The 19,725-nt window shown below is 41.8% G+C and overlaps 1 protein-coding gene across 4 annotated transcripts in view; it reads left to right on the forward strand.

Moving 5' to 3' along the window:
- Positions 1 to 9,151, forward strand: part of QRFPR (pyroglutamylated RFamide peptide receptor) — a 30,030-nt gene extending 20,879 nt beyond the window's left edge. Inside the window, exons 4-7 of one of the 4 annotated variants that reach the window (XR_013224831.1) lie at positions 3,332 to 3,567; positions 6,374 to 6,471; positions 7,577 to 8,640; positions 8,730 to 9,151. Coding sequence is in view for 3 of the 4 variants with exons in the window: in XM_077300419.1 (XP_077156534.1) it covers positions 3,332 to 3,567; positions 6,374 to 6,471; positions 7,577 to 7,974 (732 nt within the window). In the remaining variant the exon portion in view is untranslated. Of the gene's footprint in view, positions 1 to 3,331; positions 3,568 to 6,373; positions 6,472 to 7,576 lie in introns of all 4 variants that reach the window. The other 3 variants (XM_077300420.1, XM_077300421.1, XM_077300419.1) reach the window with 3 other exon arrangements.
- Positions 9,152 to 19,725: the final 10,574 nt, after the last annotated feature.

Genomic DNA, 19,725 nt, shown 5'->3' on the forward strand with positions numbered 1-19,725 from the left:
CATATTTATAGATTTTTCCACCCCAAATATATTTATGTACTCAGTGTTTCATTACTTGTATTGTGTGTTTTCATGAATTTGAATTGTAAACTGCTTTGAGAGCCAGTCTTTTGGAATAATTGGGTACACTGAATTTATGCATAGGCATGTTTACAGTTTGCCTCAGGAGTGACTGTTTCATATTCCATTAAAAAAAAACACCACTGTGATAGTTATACGAAAGTTCCTTTTTGGCAAAATATCCAAGGACAAAGGAAGAAACAGAGCAGCAGAAGATTTATGAAAGGGGAAAAAAAACCTCTTTTCCCCAGACCATCTGAGATCCATTGCAAATTATATTCTTATGACAGCCCATGTGTGACATTTATGTAGAATCCAAAAATAAGAACAGAATTCTTGTAATACCTTTTATTAGGACAAACCAAATTGACACAAAATATACTTTGAGTTTGCAAAGGATCTCTGGGTACCCATTTAAAGAAGGAAGTGGATTGGACCGAAGAATTGCTCATGGATGAAAAGCCTCAAGTTTTATTCCATATAGCGAAATTTTCCTATATGGAATTTAAAGAAGAGGAAAAGCAGGTTATTGTGCAACAGGTTCCAGAAGAAAAGGGCTAGCAGAGGGAGGATGTGTGAGAACATGGAAGACTCTTATCTCCACTATCAGTAATAGCAATGAGACACAGACTTTCTGGCATATGGTTAATAACAGATTTTCTGCAGTGTCCAGTATTCTATCATATATTTGTCTTCCTGCGACCTGAGAACATCATTTTACATCTTTGCAAAGATCCCTGGACTGAGTTCAAGTTCAGATCACAGTGCAAAGATTAAGCATGATAAAAATTTTACAACTTTTAGGTGATACAAAAACTTTTTTTTTCAGTATAAGTAGCTTGAAGGACATGTGATTATGATGGTTGTAAGTATTTTGCATCCTTCTGGTGGGCTTGAATTGCAAGGAAGGAAAATTTCGCTATATGGAATAAAACTTGAGGCTTTTCATCCATGAGCAATTCTTCGGTCCAATCCACTTCCTATCCAAAAGGGGACAGATAAGCTTGCTATAGGCTGTGGAAGGGCAACGGAAAAAAATGTGTTCAGTTGTTTCCATCTCACTTAATGGGCGGGTGCACAATCTCTCTGAGATTGGAGTGCTTTTATATCTGCTTCCCAGAAGTGCTGTAGGCATAGCCTAGTATCTTGCTAATGTAAAGGCTCTTCTATATTTATTGATGTCAACTGATGAGGGGTAGGCAGCTGGTTTTAATATATATCTTGTAGCTGGCAATGAAAGAAAGGCTGGTGTATTTGTTATGTCCATTTGGCTGTTAGTGTCTTCTATTTTTTGCCTGAGGAGTTACTTAGCTTGATCTTCACCCAGACTAAGTAGGTCACTTGGGGAGAAGCCCTGGCATGTGAGTTTAGTTTTGGTAGCTTTGAGCCAACTAGAGTTAAAACAGTCTTGAAGGATCAGAGGGAGAAGCCATTGGGTTGGGCCCTGGATCAGACTCAAGGTGGGTTCTGGTTGAGCCCCCCTAAAACTGACTTATGGTACCCATTTCTTCTGGAGACATTAGGCTCTTTAATTAAGCAAATGTGATCAGGTAAGTCCCCTGGGTCTGATTTAATGCAACTCATTCTTTTGAATGCTAGCTTGCTATGGTGGAGCAACCTGCCGGCTCCTCTTTTTACTCAAATTAATGTATCAGGAATTATTCCTGTAGCTTGAAAGCATGCAATAATAGTTCCCATATACAAAAAAGGGGGCAAGAATGATTCTACAAATTACTGGCCTGTTAGCCTGCTGTCAACATTATGTAAGGTATATGCAGCCTTTCGCTATTCCAAGCTTCTGAACTGGGTAGAATTAGAATCTGTAATGCATCCTGAATAAGCAGGAATTGGTCACTGTCACATTATCATTTAGCTGACAAATAGTCTTCTTTTCCAGGAGGCCATTTCTAGGCAGCATTTATGGATGTAAGGGCTGCTTTAGATTCATTCCCAAGGTGTCATCTGTCAAAACACAATAGATAAAAGGCTTCTATGGCTGAACTTTAAATTTGCATTGAGAACAGAATGAGAACAGAATATATTAATCAAAGCATATTGTTACATTAATTACAACAGCCACACTGTTGTGAAGAAGAAAAATTAGATGCACTTTTGTACACTTCATAGGGGGAACTTTGGAAAATTCTCCTGTAAATGCCTATTAGTATTGAGTGTCAGACTAAAGTTTATTAATTAAATTCAATAAAAACCTATGACCCTGCACAAATTTCATGCATTTCGAACAACATTATTATCTTTAGTTCCTGCACTGTGCAAGGAGTTGGACTAGATGACACTGGTGGTCCCTGCCATCTCTATGATCCTATGATCTTGATTACCTATTTAACTAATCTTTCCTACTATACTTCTACTTATTTCAGGTCCTTAGCTTTCTTTCCTGTGAATGGTATCCAACCTAGAACAAACAACATGTCAGAGCAATGGAAAACAAGTAACCTTAAATTTTACAGGATTTTGGCAGTCTCTTTAAATACTATCGTAACTATTAGTAAATGTTAATGCATTTTGTTATTTAGAACATGGACTCTTAGCTGAACTACTTGGATTTCGGAACGTTTACAGGAGAAACCTTTGCAATCTCTTATTTACCTTGTTCTGTTTATAGTCTGATGGAAAATAGTAGCACATAGCAAAACCAATGCGTATGAAATTATATTCTAAAAAAATTCAGACTTGCCCTAGTGTGAATCCCGAAGTAATGGTTTTCACTTTCCATAAGACTGACCAAAACTAATTGGTTGGTTAGGACCAATATTGTCCTAGACACAGGGCTAGACATATTGATGAAATTTGAGCTAGAATCTGTGAGGCCCATGTTGTGCTTTAATGCCCCTGAGGGGACAGTTAGCTAAAGAAAAAGCCAATTTCATCAGGTGATCCAATTAGCTTTATTAGAAATGAGTAGCTGTGTGTGTGTGCATAGCCCATGGCTCAGAAGTAGAGCATGTGCTTTGCATACATAAGTTCATGGTATCTATTCATGGTTTCTTCAATTAAAAGATGTCTAATAGCAGGAATGGTAAAGTTTCTCTTGTCTGGCAGCCATGTTAGACACAGTGGTCAGTATTGACAGATTGACCAATGCCTTATTTTGTTCAAGGCAGTTTTTTTAATGTCCATTCCAACTTATATTTAAACTTTCAAAGACCCCTGAAGACATTGCATATTTTTTTACTTGTTTATGAAAGGACAAAATTATTTTTTGTACCTTTGTGTGAGAAATATGATTTTCCTACTTCCTTTATTTCAGAATAAATACGACTTCCTTTATGAAAAGCAATATGTTTGCTGCTTGGAAGAATGGGCCAGTCCTGTTCACCAGAAGATATATGCAACATTCATATTGGTCATCCTCTTCCTTCTCCCACTTATGCTGATGCTGTTGCTCTACAGTAAAATTGGCTATGAGCTCTGGATTAAGAAAAGAGTAGGAGATGTTTCTGTTCTGCAAACTATGCATGGGAACGAAATGTCTAAAATATCACGGTTAGTACTTTCAGTAATGCTTAAATACGAATGTTATCTAGCTAAACTTTGTTGATCTAGCTTTAAAAGGCAGATTTATCTCACTAACCTAGATTTTTTTGGGAGGGGAAAGTGGTAGAGGTGAGGTACAGGGGACCCTCAAGGACTGGGGCAGGCTTGCCAACTCAGGTTGGGAAATATTTGAAAATTGGGGGAGGGCAGAGTTTGGGAGTGGAGGGAGCTCAGCAAGGATTTGGTGCCATAGAGTCCACTAGTTGTATCTGCTGTTTTCTCTAGGGCAGTGGTCCCCAACCGTTTTATCACTGGGGACTGGTCAATGCTTGACAATTTTACTGAGGCCCACCGGGGGGGGGTAGTCTTTTGCCGAGGGACGTCGCCACGGCCTTAGCCCCTGCTCCACTTGCTTTCACGGTGCCCTGATTTCCTGCCATCCACTGGGGGGTGCTGCTAGTAGCAGCTGCGCAGTGCTATGCTGAGGGGGAGCCCCAGCCATGGTGACCGCTGGAGAGCACCAAAGGTGAGCCGGTGGCAGAGTGGCAGGGCAGCCCCAGAGGAGGCAGCCGGGGAGGATGAGGAGGAGCCACGGCCCGGTACTGACTGATCTACAAACCGGTACCGGTCCCCGGGCCGGAGGTTGGAGACCACTACTAGGGAACCTGAACTCTATAGTCTGTAGATCGGTTGTAACCCCAGGAGAACTTCGAGCTCCTCCTGGAGGTTGGCAGTCCTATGCGGGGAGCATCTTGTTTCTCTCATCTCCACTGTTTCCTCATTCCCTTTCCTGAAAGCTCCAGTTGCCTCTTCCTTTTTCCTTTTGTCCTCCTCCAAACCAGCCAACTTAACTTTATCTACCCCGCTTCAGCTCTCCCTCATTCCCTCCCCTGGTAGCCTCTTCCCAGCTGCATGGTGCCAGCTGTGCAGTGGAGAATTCACAAGGACTTGCAGGGGCATTTAATTTCCCTCTGCATCCCCCATCCTCATATTGTTTCTCTTTTACAGACAGTCCCCATATCTTCAGCTTTACATGTTTCCTTCTCTCCTTCCCAACCATGAATCAAACTTTTATCTTTCTCCATCTTTAACTGTATTTAATACTTATTTACTCATCGTTACCCCAGTTCTACAGTGAGGACCCAAAGCAGCTTACATCATTCTCCTCTGCTCCATTTCATCTTCACAAAAGCCCTGTGAGATAGCTTAGGGTGAGATTGTGTAACTGGCTCAAGGCCACTCAGTGAATTACTGTCATAGAATGGGGATTCAGACTTGAGTCTCCCAATTCCTAGTTTAAAACTCTCACCATTGCATCACACTGGCTTTCGTGAGGTGGACGATGTTGAACAGTAGCAAGCATGTGGGCCTGGCTGAGTCCTGCAAGTCAGGTAGAAGCAAGTTGTTCAGTGACTGCTTATGGTCCTGGTGAGCTTCCTCGACAGCCTTGCCCCTTCCCTGTGCCTTTTACAAACAGAAACAAAGGATGGAAAGCTGACTGTAGTGTTGTGATTGCTAAGCCATGGTGATTGAAGCCCTATGTTTCTTAAAGCTACAGGTGCCATTTGTATATGTGGGAAGTAGGGTTGCGTGTGGCGGCATCCAAATTGGCCGCTCCAGGCCGCTGCAGCCAGCGCCTCACAACGGGGTAGTTTAGGCTCCCATTCTGTCCCCCCCCCCCCGCAATTTTTTGCAAACCTGGGACTCTTCAGATTTGCAGAAAGACCTGCTTGCCTATTCATGGCGCCAGTCTCCAGATTTAGGTATCAGCAGATGAAGCTACTTGAGGAATAGATATAATGATACTTAGGACCAAAACACACATTGCACGTAGTTAAAATTGCATATTTTAACAATTATGAGGCTCTTGGAATCAGAGAAGCAGCAAGTAGAGGAGATGCTAACTCTTTTCTTGTTTGCTGTTTTTTGTGTACTTCAGATCACCTCCAGTAGCTTTTCCCTTCCATGGGGTTTCAGTCATAATATTAGTTTAATTCAACTCTGTTAGTTGAGTCAGTATGTTTAGATAGGTATAACTGCACTGCCAGATTAAAAAATAAAAGCCTCAGTGCCTTTTTAATTTGAACCTGCTCTTCTGCCAGGTAAGGGCCCTCTCTTTGTTACCTCAGACAGTATTTAGTTTCCATGGTTTTCCAGTTCTGTATTGCCATTCCCCTTTCATTGTTTGGTGGAAGTCTTTTGTGTCTATCTGAATTGCTTTTCATATTTTGTCTTCTGTCTCAGAGAATAAGGCAGGATAAAAATGGAGTTAATAACAACAAAAGCATTCTCCCCTCCTGCATTTTATCCTCCCAGCAACAATTCTGTGAGTTCAGGCTGCAAGAGGGTGTGACTGGCCTAGGGATAGGTCAACCAGCAATCTTCCATCTCACAGTGGGGATTTGCACACCTGCCTCCATCAGATGCTAGCCCATTACTAACTTCTCTGCTTCTTTAATTTCTCAAAGAATTCCAAAAGCTTGCAGAGGCATGACGGCCCTTTGCAGAAGCCATGTTGGTTTCCCCTCAGTGGGGTTTCTTCCTCTGTATGCCTGATAATTCTATATTTGATTACCGTTTTTGCTAATCTGCCTTGGACAGAAGCGAGGCGAAAGGTCCATAATTCCTGGTCCCTCTTTTTAAGAATCAGTGTAACACTTGCTACTTTTCAGTCTTCTGGTACAATGGCTGAAGTTAGAGATAAGTTAACTATATGAGTTAGTGACAGTTTCACATATGAGATCCTTCCCCATCACCATAATCTGTCCTAACTCTTGTGCTAAATTCACAGAACAAGCTGTCTTTTCTCTTTTAGGAAGAAGAAGCGAGCAATTATTATGATGGTGACTGTTGTTGTTTTGTTTACCGTCTGTTGGGCTCCTTTTCACGTAATTCATATGATGATAGAATACAGTGAGTATAGAAGTCTTTGGAAGTTGCAGTGATTGATTCTCCCCCACTCACCCATTTCTCTCAAATTACTATTGATATTTCTGTTCCTTTTCTTATGGAGCAATCATGTGCTCTTTCCTAAACATCATGTTTAGAGTATGGCAGTTTATTGTGATTATGGAATTTGCTTTGAAAATATGGGTTGTTGGCTCACAAGGGATTTTGCTATTGCTGTCATTGTAAGTATCACATTCTTTCTCTCTTCTCTCTGAATGAATGGGACGATGTAGCAGTGGTATGGGGGCTATCTTGCAGAGTCCCATATAATTTTAAGGCATCCCATTTTCCATATACTGGGCTTGTGTTGTATGTTGCTGTTGCATCATGGCAAGAGTTCCCCAGAATCTCTCTAGCCCGGCACTATTATGATCTTGTTCTCATACCTCTGCTGTGCCAAGCATTTCAACAGGCTGGTTTGGGTGATGACTGTCATTGTCCTTTCTGCTCTGTTAGGCCACTTCTGTCCTTGCACAAATGTGAAAAAAAAGAAACATTGGAACGAGGCTGACCTCTGCCCTGGTGTATCTACTGTATTAAGAAAATTAAGTTCTGCTGCTCTTAGCAGTATTAATAGATCTCAGCCCATTTACCTATAGCACAGGACTTAATTTGAACCACCACGAATCAAGCCCTGGATTCCTATTTTATTGCTCACAGGTAGCACCCAGAAATTGGCTCCTTTCTTGTCACCAGCCACTTTTACCCAAAACTAGGTCAACTGGGTAAAATTTTAAAGGTCCAGTTATATGTTCATTTATATGTTATTCATTCCCTACTGTAGTTGTTAAGGATAGTAGAATTACTGTATCATATCAGAAGTTATTCAGTGTGCACACACCTGTGAAGGCAGTATATATGGACTTAATGGTTTATCTTTTGTTTGTGACTTTGTATTTTTCCCTTGAATGAATTTTATTTAGTTCTATATAAATTGTAATGCAAATTTTTTCCCTGATGCAAATGGGCAATCGGAAAGAGAGAAATGCCCTGAAGCTTCAAAAATGGCTAAATAATGTTGATGTATTCTAAATTACTTGTCACAATGCGAATATTTTCCTCTTTCTAGGTAATTTGGAAAGGGAGTATGATGAAGTCACCATAAAGATGATCTTTGGTATAGTTCAGATAATTGGATTTTCCAATTCCATTTGCAATCCCATTGTTTATGCCTTTATGAATGAGAACTTCAAGAAAAACTTCGTCTCCGCAATATGCTTCTGCATTATAAAACAGAACCTGTCTCCTTCCAGGCAGCCTGGACACTTGGGAATTACAATGCTGCAACACAGGGAAGGTGTCTGTAAAAGAGATCCCACCTACTCAGAGGAGAGCAGAAGGGAAACGTTCAGTGAAGGGAACATTGAAGTCAAATTCTGTGATCCGTCTTATGCCAAAAACAATTCAAGGAGGCACCTTGCTTTGTTTACGTCTGAACTCACAGGGTCCTCTTCACATGGACATTAGTATACTGATCCATCATTGGGATATTTGCATTTTAAAATTTTACAGTCAATGCACCTTTTACTAGGCCTGATCAATTTAGAGTCTTTATATAAACAGTAGGGACCTGGTGGTCCATCTTAATCTACAGTACATTTCCCTTGTGGTACAAAACAATGCATGCTCTTTGAAAAATACCATGCTCCATATTTCAGGTGAGATTTCTGGTCTCAAGGACTCTGAGCTGGGAGGGGGAGTGCTTCCCCAAGTCTGGATCTAAATGCACCCACTCGTTGCATCTATGTGGCTTGGCAGTGATTTGATTGAACCAGGTCAACTTCCTTTTCCACAGTAAGAAGCACAAGAGAGGAAATTGCATGCCTCAGCTCTTGTATTGACTCTGATTTCTGGAGATTGGGGAACACTGCTGGAGTCGGCTTTTTATTTCTTTTCCTCACCACCTTTCTCCATTCATTTGACAAGCTTCCTCTGGGCCAACGTGTAACTGCTTTTTATCTTACTGTTTTATCTTACCTGACCCAAGAACAAGAGTCAGCTCTGCTATAATAATGGTCTGGGGTTTAGCAATTCCTGAAGATGCATGGAGAGCTAGATTATTGATTTGGGGAATGATAACTTTGTTTGTGGACTTCCTGCATACTTTTAAAAGCAAAACTTTTGGAACAACAGGTGCAATTACTTTTGATCTCACCTAAGGTCAAATTATTTTTCGAGGTCCTGAGTGTTGGTTTAATACTGTATTCTCTCTCTTTTTGCAGGTTTTCTTTTCAGATGTGTTCTTTTTGAGATTCCCACTCCACAATTTGATCCACAATGAAAAATTTCTAAACTCGACGTACTTTAATTAAAGAATATCTTTATTACATGTATTATTGTCTTGAAACAAATGGTTACCTGGAAATATAAGCATTGCAAAACAGTTACCTTAAATGACACTGAAGCCACTTAATGGTTAATGTAGACACTGTCAGCAGGACTGTAAATGGTGCAACTACTGAGGGTAGATACAGGGTAGATACAGAAACTGATAAAGGCTGGTTGGTATTTTTTTGTCAAGGTTATGTTTTAATTATGTTATCATCACTAAGCAAGGCCTGAATTAAAGCAAGCTAGATATTACTTAGCATCCTACGTCCTTGTGTACATTCTTGCCCTTCATTAAAAGTCTGGTTGAACACTATCCATGAATTGTTCATTTGGATATTGTGGAAATCCACAGTTAAGTTTGATGGTTTGGTGTGATATCTGAATTGAGCCTATATAAAATTATAACATTCTCTGAAGACATCCAAATGTTTTTAAATGAAAAGGAAGAAGTCTGAAAAGTGATGTGTGCCTGCAACAGGGAAAAATACATGCGCTTCACATTATACAGTCTAACATAATACCGTTATAATGTAGCAAGCAGCCTCAAGGAAATAATTTTTATAAGAGTTGGAAATAATTGATGGATATGCATTGCTTTGAGCAGCACAACTCACTTCTTATATAGTCATTTCTTTGTTGTAAAAGCAGCAAAGACAGTGTCTGCTTTTTAATGGCCTTTCCTAATCTAGTGGTCATGTGGATACCAGGCATTGGTGTCAAACTCTGAACTGGGTGATGAGCTAAAAGTTCGTGATCGATTATGTCAAACACTGCCGTGAGATCCAGCATCACAAGCAACACCAACCTACCTCGGTCCACCTATCAGAGGTCATCCATCAGGGTGACCAGCACCATCTCCACCCCATGGTTGATATTTGAAGGAATGCATTGCATGCTTGCACATGCCATTTACTATAATAAAAAATGGGAAGATAAGCTGTTGGATCTGGTTTCGTGGAGTTTGTCCATCTGCACCTAACAATGGGCCTATTGCCTCCTTTACTTTACGTTTGCTCCTCACATAACTGAAAAAGCTTTTCTTGTTACAATGGGCTTCCCTGGATAATCTTAGCTCATTCTCAGCTTTGGCCTTTCTGATGATTGATCTATAGTGCCTAGTAACCTGTAGGTACTCTTCTCTAGAGCTCTGTCCTTCCCTCCATTTCCTGAACATTTCCCTTTTCTTTCTTAGTTCCTCTTAAAGTTCTCTGTTCATCCAAATAGGCTTCTTATGACTATTTCAGCCTAAAATGCTCTATAATTTGATAACAGATGAACATTCATTTCAAGTTCCCCTATGAATAAAATAACCGTGAAAACCATGTTATAATTGGATATTAGTTATCCACTTTTACAAACATTTGAAGCATAATTAGGATTGAAGCATAAAAATATTTTAAACCCAGTAGTCTTACTTTGTCATTAAGCATGACCAAGCATCTACAATTCTTCTGGTTAACTAGGGTTTCTCAAAAGTCTAAATTTTCGACAGAAATCTGTTCAGTGATTTTAAAATTGATTTGCTGGATGTATCTATATTGCTGACATGTTAGAACAAGCACTACAGTTATGTATGAGCAATTACATGAGATTGAATTCAGTGTTCCTTATCTGCTGGATGTTGTTATACCTAAGCATAATAGTACCCAAACATAATAACCCTTGTGGGGTGAGGCATGGTGTTGCCTCACCCCACTCCGGCCTGCCCCTTGTCTATGCAGAGCTTGCACATGCACACTTGCGCACTAGTGCCGGTCACAGGGAGATGCAGGGGTGGGCCGGGTATATAACAAACTATATTTTGAGTGGAAGTATTGGGGGTCGTCTTATACGCCGGCAAATACGGTATTCTTTTTTCTAGGTTTAGGAAATGGCACATTCAAGCCAGGGCCAATTGCACAGTTGAATTCCAGATCTAGGTCAAGGTTTTAGTCTTAACCTTTAAGGTCTTATGCGGGCTGGGCCCTATGTATCTAAGGAACCATCTATCTGAATACGTCCCTCAGAGAGCCATTTTTGACTCCGACTCCCACTTAGTGAAATGAACTCCATAGAGAGATCGGAGCCCTGATGGAACTCACAAGAGTTCTGCAGGGTCTGCAAGATGGAGCTTTTGCACCTCCCTCCTCCTATCTTCCTCCTTTGCCCTATGAGGTTAGTGATTTTAAATTTTAATGAATGCTTCTCGTAATTTTGTATTTTGAGCTTATACTGATTGTTTCCAAAATCTATTGTTCACTACCCGAGGTGAGAAATTACAAGGGGGTGGCATAATAATAATTTTAAAAAATGGTTAAGGCCTCCGGAAGAATGAAGAAAAGAACAGAGTCATTCATAGAGGTATATACAGTGCACACACTGTATGTTATATAGAGAGGTATATACAGTATACATTTATTAAATAGTAATTTACCATAGACTTCATGTAGCCATTTGGCTGATCTGGTTCACTGCATTATCCTTCTGGAGAGAGCTTTTGCTTTCTCAGGTTTCACACAACTATCTTCTCACCTCAGAACAATATGAATGAGTAGTTTACTAGTTCATTAGACAGAAATTTGAAGTTGTTACTACTTGGTGAATGGTTTTTTCTATACACTTGGTTGGCCCTGAAATGGCTTCACTGTATAAATTAAAGTGTGTGGGAGAGGGGGAGCTATTCCAGTATAAAAGGAAAATGGAACTGAGAAATTAACTTCAAGAAATTGTGTAGCAATCTTGAAACTATGTTCCAAGATAGATTGATGTCTATTGAGAGCTTGTATTTTTGAGAACATGTATTTTTCCTCGAGCAATTTATCTTTTAGTGCCTTCCTTTAAAAGTAAATGTTGTCACCTAAAAATAACTAGAGTTCAGAGGCACGTTTTCTTTTGACAGTACTTTTAACACCATATAAAAGGTATACATTATTTTGAACAAGCCCTGTCATCCCCATTTGCAAGGACCAGGTAAGTAGTTAGAATGAAAGACTTCAGGGCCAGACTTCGGAGGACTATTCTGTTATACTAAACCAGGGCCATGATGATAACCTTAGAGATGTGAAGACCAAGGAAACAAACAACCCTCCCCCATCATTGTTTTGGATGGGGACCTTAATTTGACTCCTTTTTCAGTTTCTCAGCAGAAAAATTGGTAAAGTTTAGGAAGTGTGCACACAGAGACATGAAATCTATGGAATATTTATCTATGAAATAAGTAAAGCATTTTTAAAGATATGGTTTTCCTCTATCAACATGTATATCATGAACAAGTGAACATTTGTCAATTTTTCTTATGATAATACAATTTTATAGGCTAAATTCTAAATAATACATTTTAAATTAAAGCAGTAAAATTGGCTTAGGTTTGATAAGAAAGTAAGTATTGCATCTATTTCAAATTCCCTCTGTTCCACCACTGGAAAACTCTCAGATTTCCATCCCCGCTATGGCTACAAAGAGGGAAAAGAAATAGCTGTTGACTGTGCTTCACATTATTTACAGCAAGCCACTCCTGAGATAAATTCTTAGTCACACACTCTGCCATTCCTTGGTTAACCTTGTCTGCCCTGGATTTACCATGAAGAAACATAACAGAAAATAGATGAGACAATTTCTCTACAGAAGAAGAGTTGGTTTTTATACCACGCTTTTCACTATTCTAAAATGTCTCAAAGCGACTTACCATCACCTTCCATTCCTCTGCCCACAACAGGAACCCTGAGAGCCCTGATATTATCGCTTGGTCAGAAGAGCTCTGACAGGACTATAATAGATCACCCAGCTGGCTGCATGTGGAGTAGTGGGGAATCAAACCCGGCTCACCAGATTAGAAGCTGAACCACTACATCAAGATAGCTACCGATTATATAGTTTCACTGTAAGGACATTTTTCCATAGGTTTCTTAACCACTTAAAGCCTTTTAAACACAGCTGTCAGTCTGCCTTATAGTTTTCAAATGTAGCAGCAAGACTACATAAGAAAGCATTAAGCCAGTCTGGCCATCTCTAGGCTACATACTAAACAAATATCTCCCAGAAGTGACAGAGATAGAGCCAACATTTCTAACTAATTGCATACTATCCCTTTAAAGTTCATACCATCCACATTCATAATGAGACCTATACCACAAAATGAATCCAGTGAAATGGATGCTTTGAGACTGGAATGACAGTGTAATAACATCCCACAGAACTGAAATGACAGACTCCAATGTGGGATTTATTTATTTATTCGATTTATTACCCACCACTCCCAGACTAGCTGGCTCATGGTGGGTTACAATACTTAAAACCCCACCATAAAATATAAAATCCCCACCTCTTAAAAAAAACCCAAAAATCACAGCAGCGTGTAATCTAAGCCCACCACCACATTTCCCTACACACAATGCACTCCCTTTATCCATCCCATGTCTCGGGAGAAGAAGAAACTGGGGGACAGCCAGTTGTCCCAGCTATGGCAAGGAGGGGCCCATTGATCTTAATTGGCCCAGCCTCAACCAAATACCTGGCACAAGAACTCCATCTTACAGGAACTACAAGAGCTCCTGCAGGGCCCTTAGCTCTTCCAGGAGCACATCCCACCAGGTTGGGGCCAGGGCTAAAAAGGCCCTGGCCCTGTTCAAGGCCAGGCACACTTCCCTTGGGACTACCAACAGGTGTGCACTCGCAGAGCAAAGGGACCTGGAGGGTGGTATAAGGTGATAGGCAGTCCGTCAGATATGTGGGGCCCAAACTGCAGATGGCCTTGAAGGTCAATACCAAAACCTTAAACTTGATGCACAACACAACTGGCAACCAGTGCAGCTGCCTCAGCACTGGCTGGATGTGGGCCCTCTAAGGTGTCCCTGTGAGGACCCTAGTAGCTGTGTTCCATACCAGTTGCAATTTCCAGGTCAAGGATAAGGGAAGGCCAACGTAGAACGAGTTACAGAAGCCAAGCCTGGAGGTGACTGTTGCAAGAATCACTGTGGCCAGGTGATCTGAGGATAGATAGGATGGTAGTAGCTTCTCCTGGTGTAGATGGGAAAATGCCATGCGTTCTGCTCTGGTGACCTGCGCCTTCCTTGGGGGTCCCTGGGATTTAAGGACTGGAATGACAGCCCCAAGGAGTAGACTGAATGAAGGCCTCCTTGCTTTGTGTTACTTTACAATATTGACCAGCTTTGCTGAGTTCTAGATGATATTGATTCTGTTGTGCTTATAAAGCTTGCCCTTTTGATTTGTTTGTTGATGAGTGTGATATGGGAAGAGGAGGCATGTGGCAGGATTCCTCTCTTGCACTGGCATTCTTACTTCTGTCACAACAGTAAAGGCGGAAGTTGCATTAGGTGGGCCCCTGCACAGGGGATTAGCATTCCATTCAAGAATGTCTTTTAAATATCATTGTCATATTTTACAGAATTACATGGAAGAGCATAATCTGGGAGCAGACTGGCCATTATAGGAACCAGGACTTCTCCCAGATAGTCAGTAGCCTCCCCCTCACCAGGGTTTGGCTAGCCTGATGGTGGCAAGGGCATGTGTGGGGAGGCAGTACCCAGGGCCTTTTCGCACAGGGATCTTTGTTGCAAATTGTTTGCGGAATGAAAAATCGCCATTTAAAATAGTGGAATTCGTCGTTATGCATACCTGCCTTTGTAGTGGAATCAGTTGCGTTTTTTAGCATTTCCCACAGGCTTCCGGTCTCGGCAGAAATCGCTAGAAAGGAAGCGCTATTGCTAAGCTCGTCCCGCCCCTGGCCGTCAAGCAGCCAATGGGCAGCTGTTAGCATGCTCCCAAACAGCCCCTTTCCCTTTAAGAAAGGTTTTTTTTAAAAAAAAACGACCCATAGCAATGAATCTAGGTAGATTCGTTGCTACGGAGAGACCCATCCAGCTGCCTAATGTGAGCTGTCATTTGATTGTATGATCGTTTGCACGCTGCCTCGAGTGATAAAAAAAAATCCCCCCCCCTCTCACAAGCCCGATTTTCGGCTGAATTTATTTGTAAAAAATAAAGGGACTTTATTTCAGCAAACGGGCTTTTCAGTGGTTTGTGCTTAGTGACTAAAGGTGAAGGACTGAAGCCAGGGAAGCCTCTAAACAGAAAGAGGCTCGCCGGTGCGTTTATCCCCGCTCGCTCGGAGAAAAAAAAATGGCGATCGCTTCGCCGGAAGTTTGGAGGAGAGAGCCAGGGGGAGGGACTTTGAAGAACCAGCAACAATGGTAACGCACAGGTCTTTAGCGCTACTGTTGCAGATTGGTTGCAGGAGTGTATCGCTATCCGGAGGGTGAATCCACTTTTCTGGATTCCCCTGAAAGCGCCACAACGAAGCGCTTTTTGCTGATTAGTTTCAGGATTGTTGCAGATTGTCTACGACGTCGTGGGTTATGGCAAATTAGTAGCGTTTCCAAATAGCAACCATTCTGGTACTTTGAAGCCGTGCGAAATGGCCCCCAGCCTGCCCATATAAGGAGGTGCCCACCTGAGGCCTATGCAGCCTCAGTGAGGCATAACCAAAGACTTATACAGGGAAGGCTCCTAGCCCACCTGAGCCCTAAAAGAGTTGCCTGACTAGGCAAGCAAGCTGCCCCCCTCCTCTTCTTGGGGATAAAGGTAAAGGTATCCCCTGTGCAAGCACTGAGTCATGTCTGACCCTTGGGGTGATGCCCTCCAGCGTTTTCATGACAGACTCAATACGGGGTGGTTTGCCAGTGCCTTCCCCAGTCATTACCGTTTACTCCCCAGCAAGCTGGGTACTCATTTTACCGACCTCAGAAGGATGGAAGGCTGAGTCAATGAACCGGCTGCTGGGATCGAACTCCCAGCCTCATGGGCAGAGCTTCAGACAGCATATTGCTGCCTTACCACTCTGTGCCACAAGAGGCTCTTCTTGGGGATAGGTGGGGCCAATGTGGGCTACATATGGGCTTGTTTTCCTATTCCAGTCTACCCCCTGAGCTTGAGGACAAAACCTTAAACTGTTAAATATGGCTCTATTTCATCACCCTGAAAGGGTATCTTCCACCTTTGAGGAAAAGAATGGTTTTTGGTAAGTGTGGCATTTAATATGCCATATTGTTCTAATCTCCACAGCTACTGAGACCCTGTTGTCAGTTGCATCTGATCATTTTACAATCGATTGTTTGTTTAATTGCAAAACTCAAGGATCCACTTCTGGGCTTGATGACAGGCCAGTTTCTAGTAGCGAGGGCTGCCCAATCCCCAGAAAAACCTTGTATCTTCTTGTGTCTTGAACAGTAACATTGATTGCCGAACAAGAAAACTTAAAATATTGAGATGGCATCTTCTAATTCAAGGTGACCTTTCATAGCTTAAAGAGTCTGAGTGGCAAAGAAAATACAGAAAGCGGTGATTTTTACTACTGTGCAGCAGCAATAATGGGAGAAGTTGTAAGTGCTGGACATCTGTGCAGGCACATGGTTGGAGGCTAGCTGTTAGTAACCCCGCTGACTCTGAACACATTGTAAGCACTTAATTGCTCTGGCCTCATTTGATAAGGCACTCAGCAGAAGCCTTTGCAGCTGCCTCAGAACAGAATGTTTGATGCATGGTTGATGACATCAAGTGGAGCAGCTTGGAAAATATTTTCCAGGGACAGTCTTTTCAAAACCTCTGAATGGATTTCAGATGTGTGTGGAAGACTATATATTTAATACTAATTTCAGTCTGAGGTGTTTGTGGGTACCAAGATTCCTGTTTGCTGAAATTCCTTTCATCTAACAGAGAACAAAGACAAGGTATTGTTCCTGGTAATTAAAAAAACAAACAAAACAGAATATGTTGCACTAATGGACATTTTCAGTCTGCTGTTCCCTGTGACACGAGGGAAGAATTTTTGCAAAGACCTAAAATTTTTTGACTGCTATGTCGCTATAAACAGCAGTTAAATGGCAATTAGGATTGCTTCAAGGTGCTGGTGAAATGATGGTATTGTTTGAAACACAAAAGTCTTTGTCCATACTGTAAAAAGGTGGAATCCAACCGAAGTATTTTTAGGATTCGTTTTGGCTAGATTGTGCCCAATGTTAACTAAAATTTCCTTTGACAATATATTAGCTATATGCATTAAGTAAAGGCAGGAGAATGCTGTAGCTTATTCAGTATCGGTCCTACTTTCTGCCTATACTACAAAATGTTTTATAAACAGCAAAATGAAAAAGCAAGGAATTGAAATGCCAAGGATTATGCTGTGATCCACTAGAGAGCGCTGCTTGTCAAGACTATTCAGTAAGCAAAATATCTGCTTGATGTCTGAAGACCTTTCCAAAGTCTCCTTTAACAAAATGTGAGTAGCTACTACATTACTAAAATCTTACATGTGGGTGAACATTCTCGGGTCAGGAGGAGTCCCAGCTTTAAGCAGCAGCCCACGCCTGATGTTTCTTTTCCAACCGCCCACCCTCATGGTAGGTGGGTGTTTCTTTTTAACTAGAAACTGCAGTTATGAACAATGATCTCCTCATTTACTGAAAATCTGAGATGGCGCCACTGTGATTCACTGGCTTATGCTGAAAGAGGTGGGCAATGACAACACTGTTTGTAGAAGACTGTTAAACCTAGACTAGTGCACTGTTTTCAGAGTAGAACATCTTGTCTGTTCTGTCTCATTAAAACACGACAGAATCTAGAACACAATAAACCTGGCCCTGCTTTCAGCGCAGTCAGTACTGATCAAGTTAGAGAGACAAGCTCAGTCTAAAAATCTGCACTCTCTTTCTCCCACTATCTTGTAAAGATGCGCTGATTATTCTAATAACACACAAAGTTAAGGTGACCAGATTGTCCCACTTTTGGAGGGACATCTGGGGGCACCTGGCAAATTGTACTTATATATGTTGAAATTAAAAAAAAAATTACAATACTATTTTTGCGTTCTATGAAACTTGTGTTCTATGTGACCCACTTTAAAGGTATCCCCTGTGCAAGCACCAAGTCATGTCTGACCCTTGGGGTGACGCCCTCCAGCGTTTTCATGGCAGACTCAATACGGGGTGGTTTGCCAGTGCCTTCCCCAGTCATGACCGTTTACCCCCCAGCAAGCTGGGTACTCATTTTACCGACCTCGGAAGGATGGAAGGCTGAGTCAACCTCGAGCCGGCTGCTGGGATTGAACTCCCAACCTCATGGGCAGACAGATTCAGACAGCATATCGCTGCCTTACCACTCTGCGCCACAAGAGGCTCTTGTGACCCACTTTACCAATGCTAAAATCTGGTCATCTTACACAAAGTCCAACAATGTAATCTATTGTCTATTCGTGTTAACATTGTTCCTCCTGCTTGTACAGACTGGTGTATGCTCATTTCTTGTGCCACACAACTACAACTTGTTTTTATGATGCAGGCTCTGGAGAGGCTTTTGCCACGAAGGGAGGATTCAGATTTCTTACCAGTTGCCGCCATTCTGGATGATTCTGGTTTCAGGACTGACTCTGTAGCAGGTTCAATGTGGGAGGCAGTGGAAAAGAGGTAGGAGTCCATCTGCATTTCTCTGGACTGACTCCATTTTATGTTCTTGAGAATGGGTATAAATTGTTGAAGTACTGGCACAGTCAGGGCTGGTTGAGAAAGAAGTTCTGTTTTTCTGAAGTAACTAAAAGTTAAAGCGAAAACCCTCATAAATGCTCTCTGTTCGCTATGGGTTATAAGACGCTTGCAGTGATTAATCTTTCTCTGCCTTTGTCTTCCCACAGAAATCCTCTGTGACCACTGAAAAGGCATTGCCAAAAAGCCACAAAGCATGGAGGCAGTTGTAAGGAGGAAAAAGAGGTAGGGGCTAAAATTGTCCCTACCTCACCAATGGAAACTTGGTAAAGGAAGTGCAGCAAAACAACTTTTCACTTTGAGCATGAACACGTGAGTATATGAAGCTGCATTATACTAAATTAGAGCATTGGTCTATTAACGTCAATCTTGTTTAAAACCTAAACTGACATTGGCTGTGTAGGTTTTCAGATCTTTCAGCCTTTCACTTCGCCTACTACCTGAAGTTTGGACCTGAATGGCCCAGGGTAGACCAGTCTTGCCAGATCTTGGGATGGGAGACCACCAAGGAATTCTAGGGTTGTTGTGCACAGTCAGGCAATGGCAAACCACCTCTGAACAATTCTTGCCTTGAAAGCCCTACAGGTCTCCATAAACTGGCTGCGACTTGACACCACTAACTGATCTTTATAATCGGAAATGTCAGGAACCGAACCTAGCCCCATTTGAATGCAGAGCATATTCTCCACCACTGAACTATGGCCCCCAGCTCTGTAAATGGTGGGATTTCGACCCGCTACTGCCCCTGCTTCAATTGGTGTCTTGTTCACAATAGTCCTGGCAGTATCTTTCCAGGAAAGGCAGAGATTCATCACTGTAAGTATCTTGCACTCACGCTCTAATAGCATCCAACCCTTTACGTGCACAGTTATCACAGTTATGCATATATTACACAATAGGTTATAAGAGCCTCTTGTGGTGCAGAGTGGTAAGGCAGCAGTCATGCAGTCTGAAGCTCTGCCCATGAGGCTGGGAGTTCAATCCCAGCAGCCGGCTCAAGGTTGACTCAGCCTTCCATCCTTCCGAGGTCGATAAAATGAGTACCCAGCTTGCTGGAGGGTAAACGGTAATGACTGGGGAAGCCACTGGCAAACCACTCCGTATTGAGTGTGCCATGAAAACACTAGAGGGCGTGACTCGGTGCTTGCACAGGGGATACGTTTACCTTTATCTTTACCTTTACACAATAGGTTGTCCTGGGAAGGGAAAAGTGGGGAAAGATCCATCACTGCAATCACTGTATCAACACAGAATCCAACTCAATAGCAAAAATATATTAAAAGGTCCCTTACATTTATGTGTCATTTGCCATGACTTAAAAAACAAAACCGTGCATAATAGGCCCAGGAAAAGCCAG

Source organism: Paroedura picta, chromosome 10 (genome assembly GCF_049243985.1).
Source record: "Paroedura picta isolate Pp20150507F chromosome 10, Ppicta_v3.0, whole genome shotgun sequence".
In the NCBI taxonomy this organism is placed as follows: Eukaryota; Metazoa; Chordata; class Lepidosauria; order Squamata; family Gekkonidae; genus Paroedura; species Paroedura picta.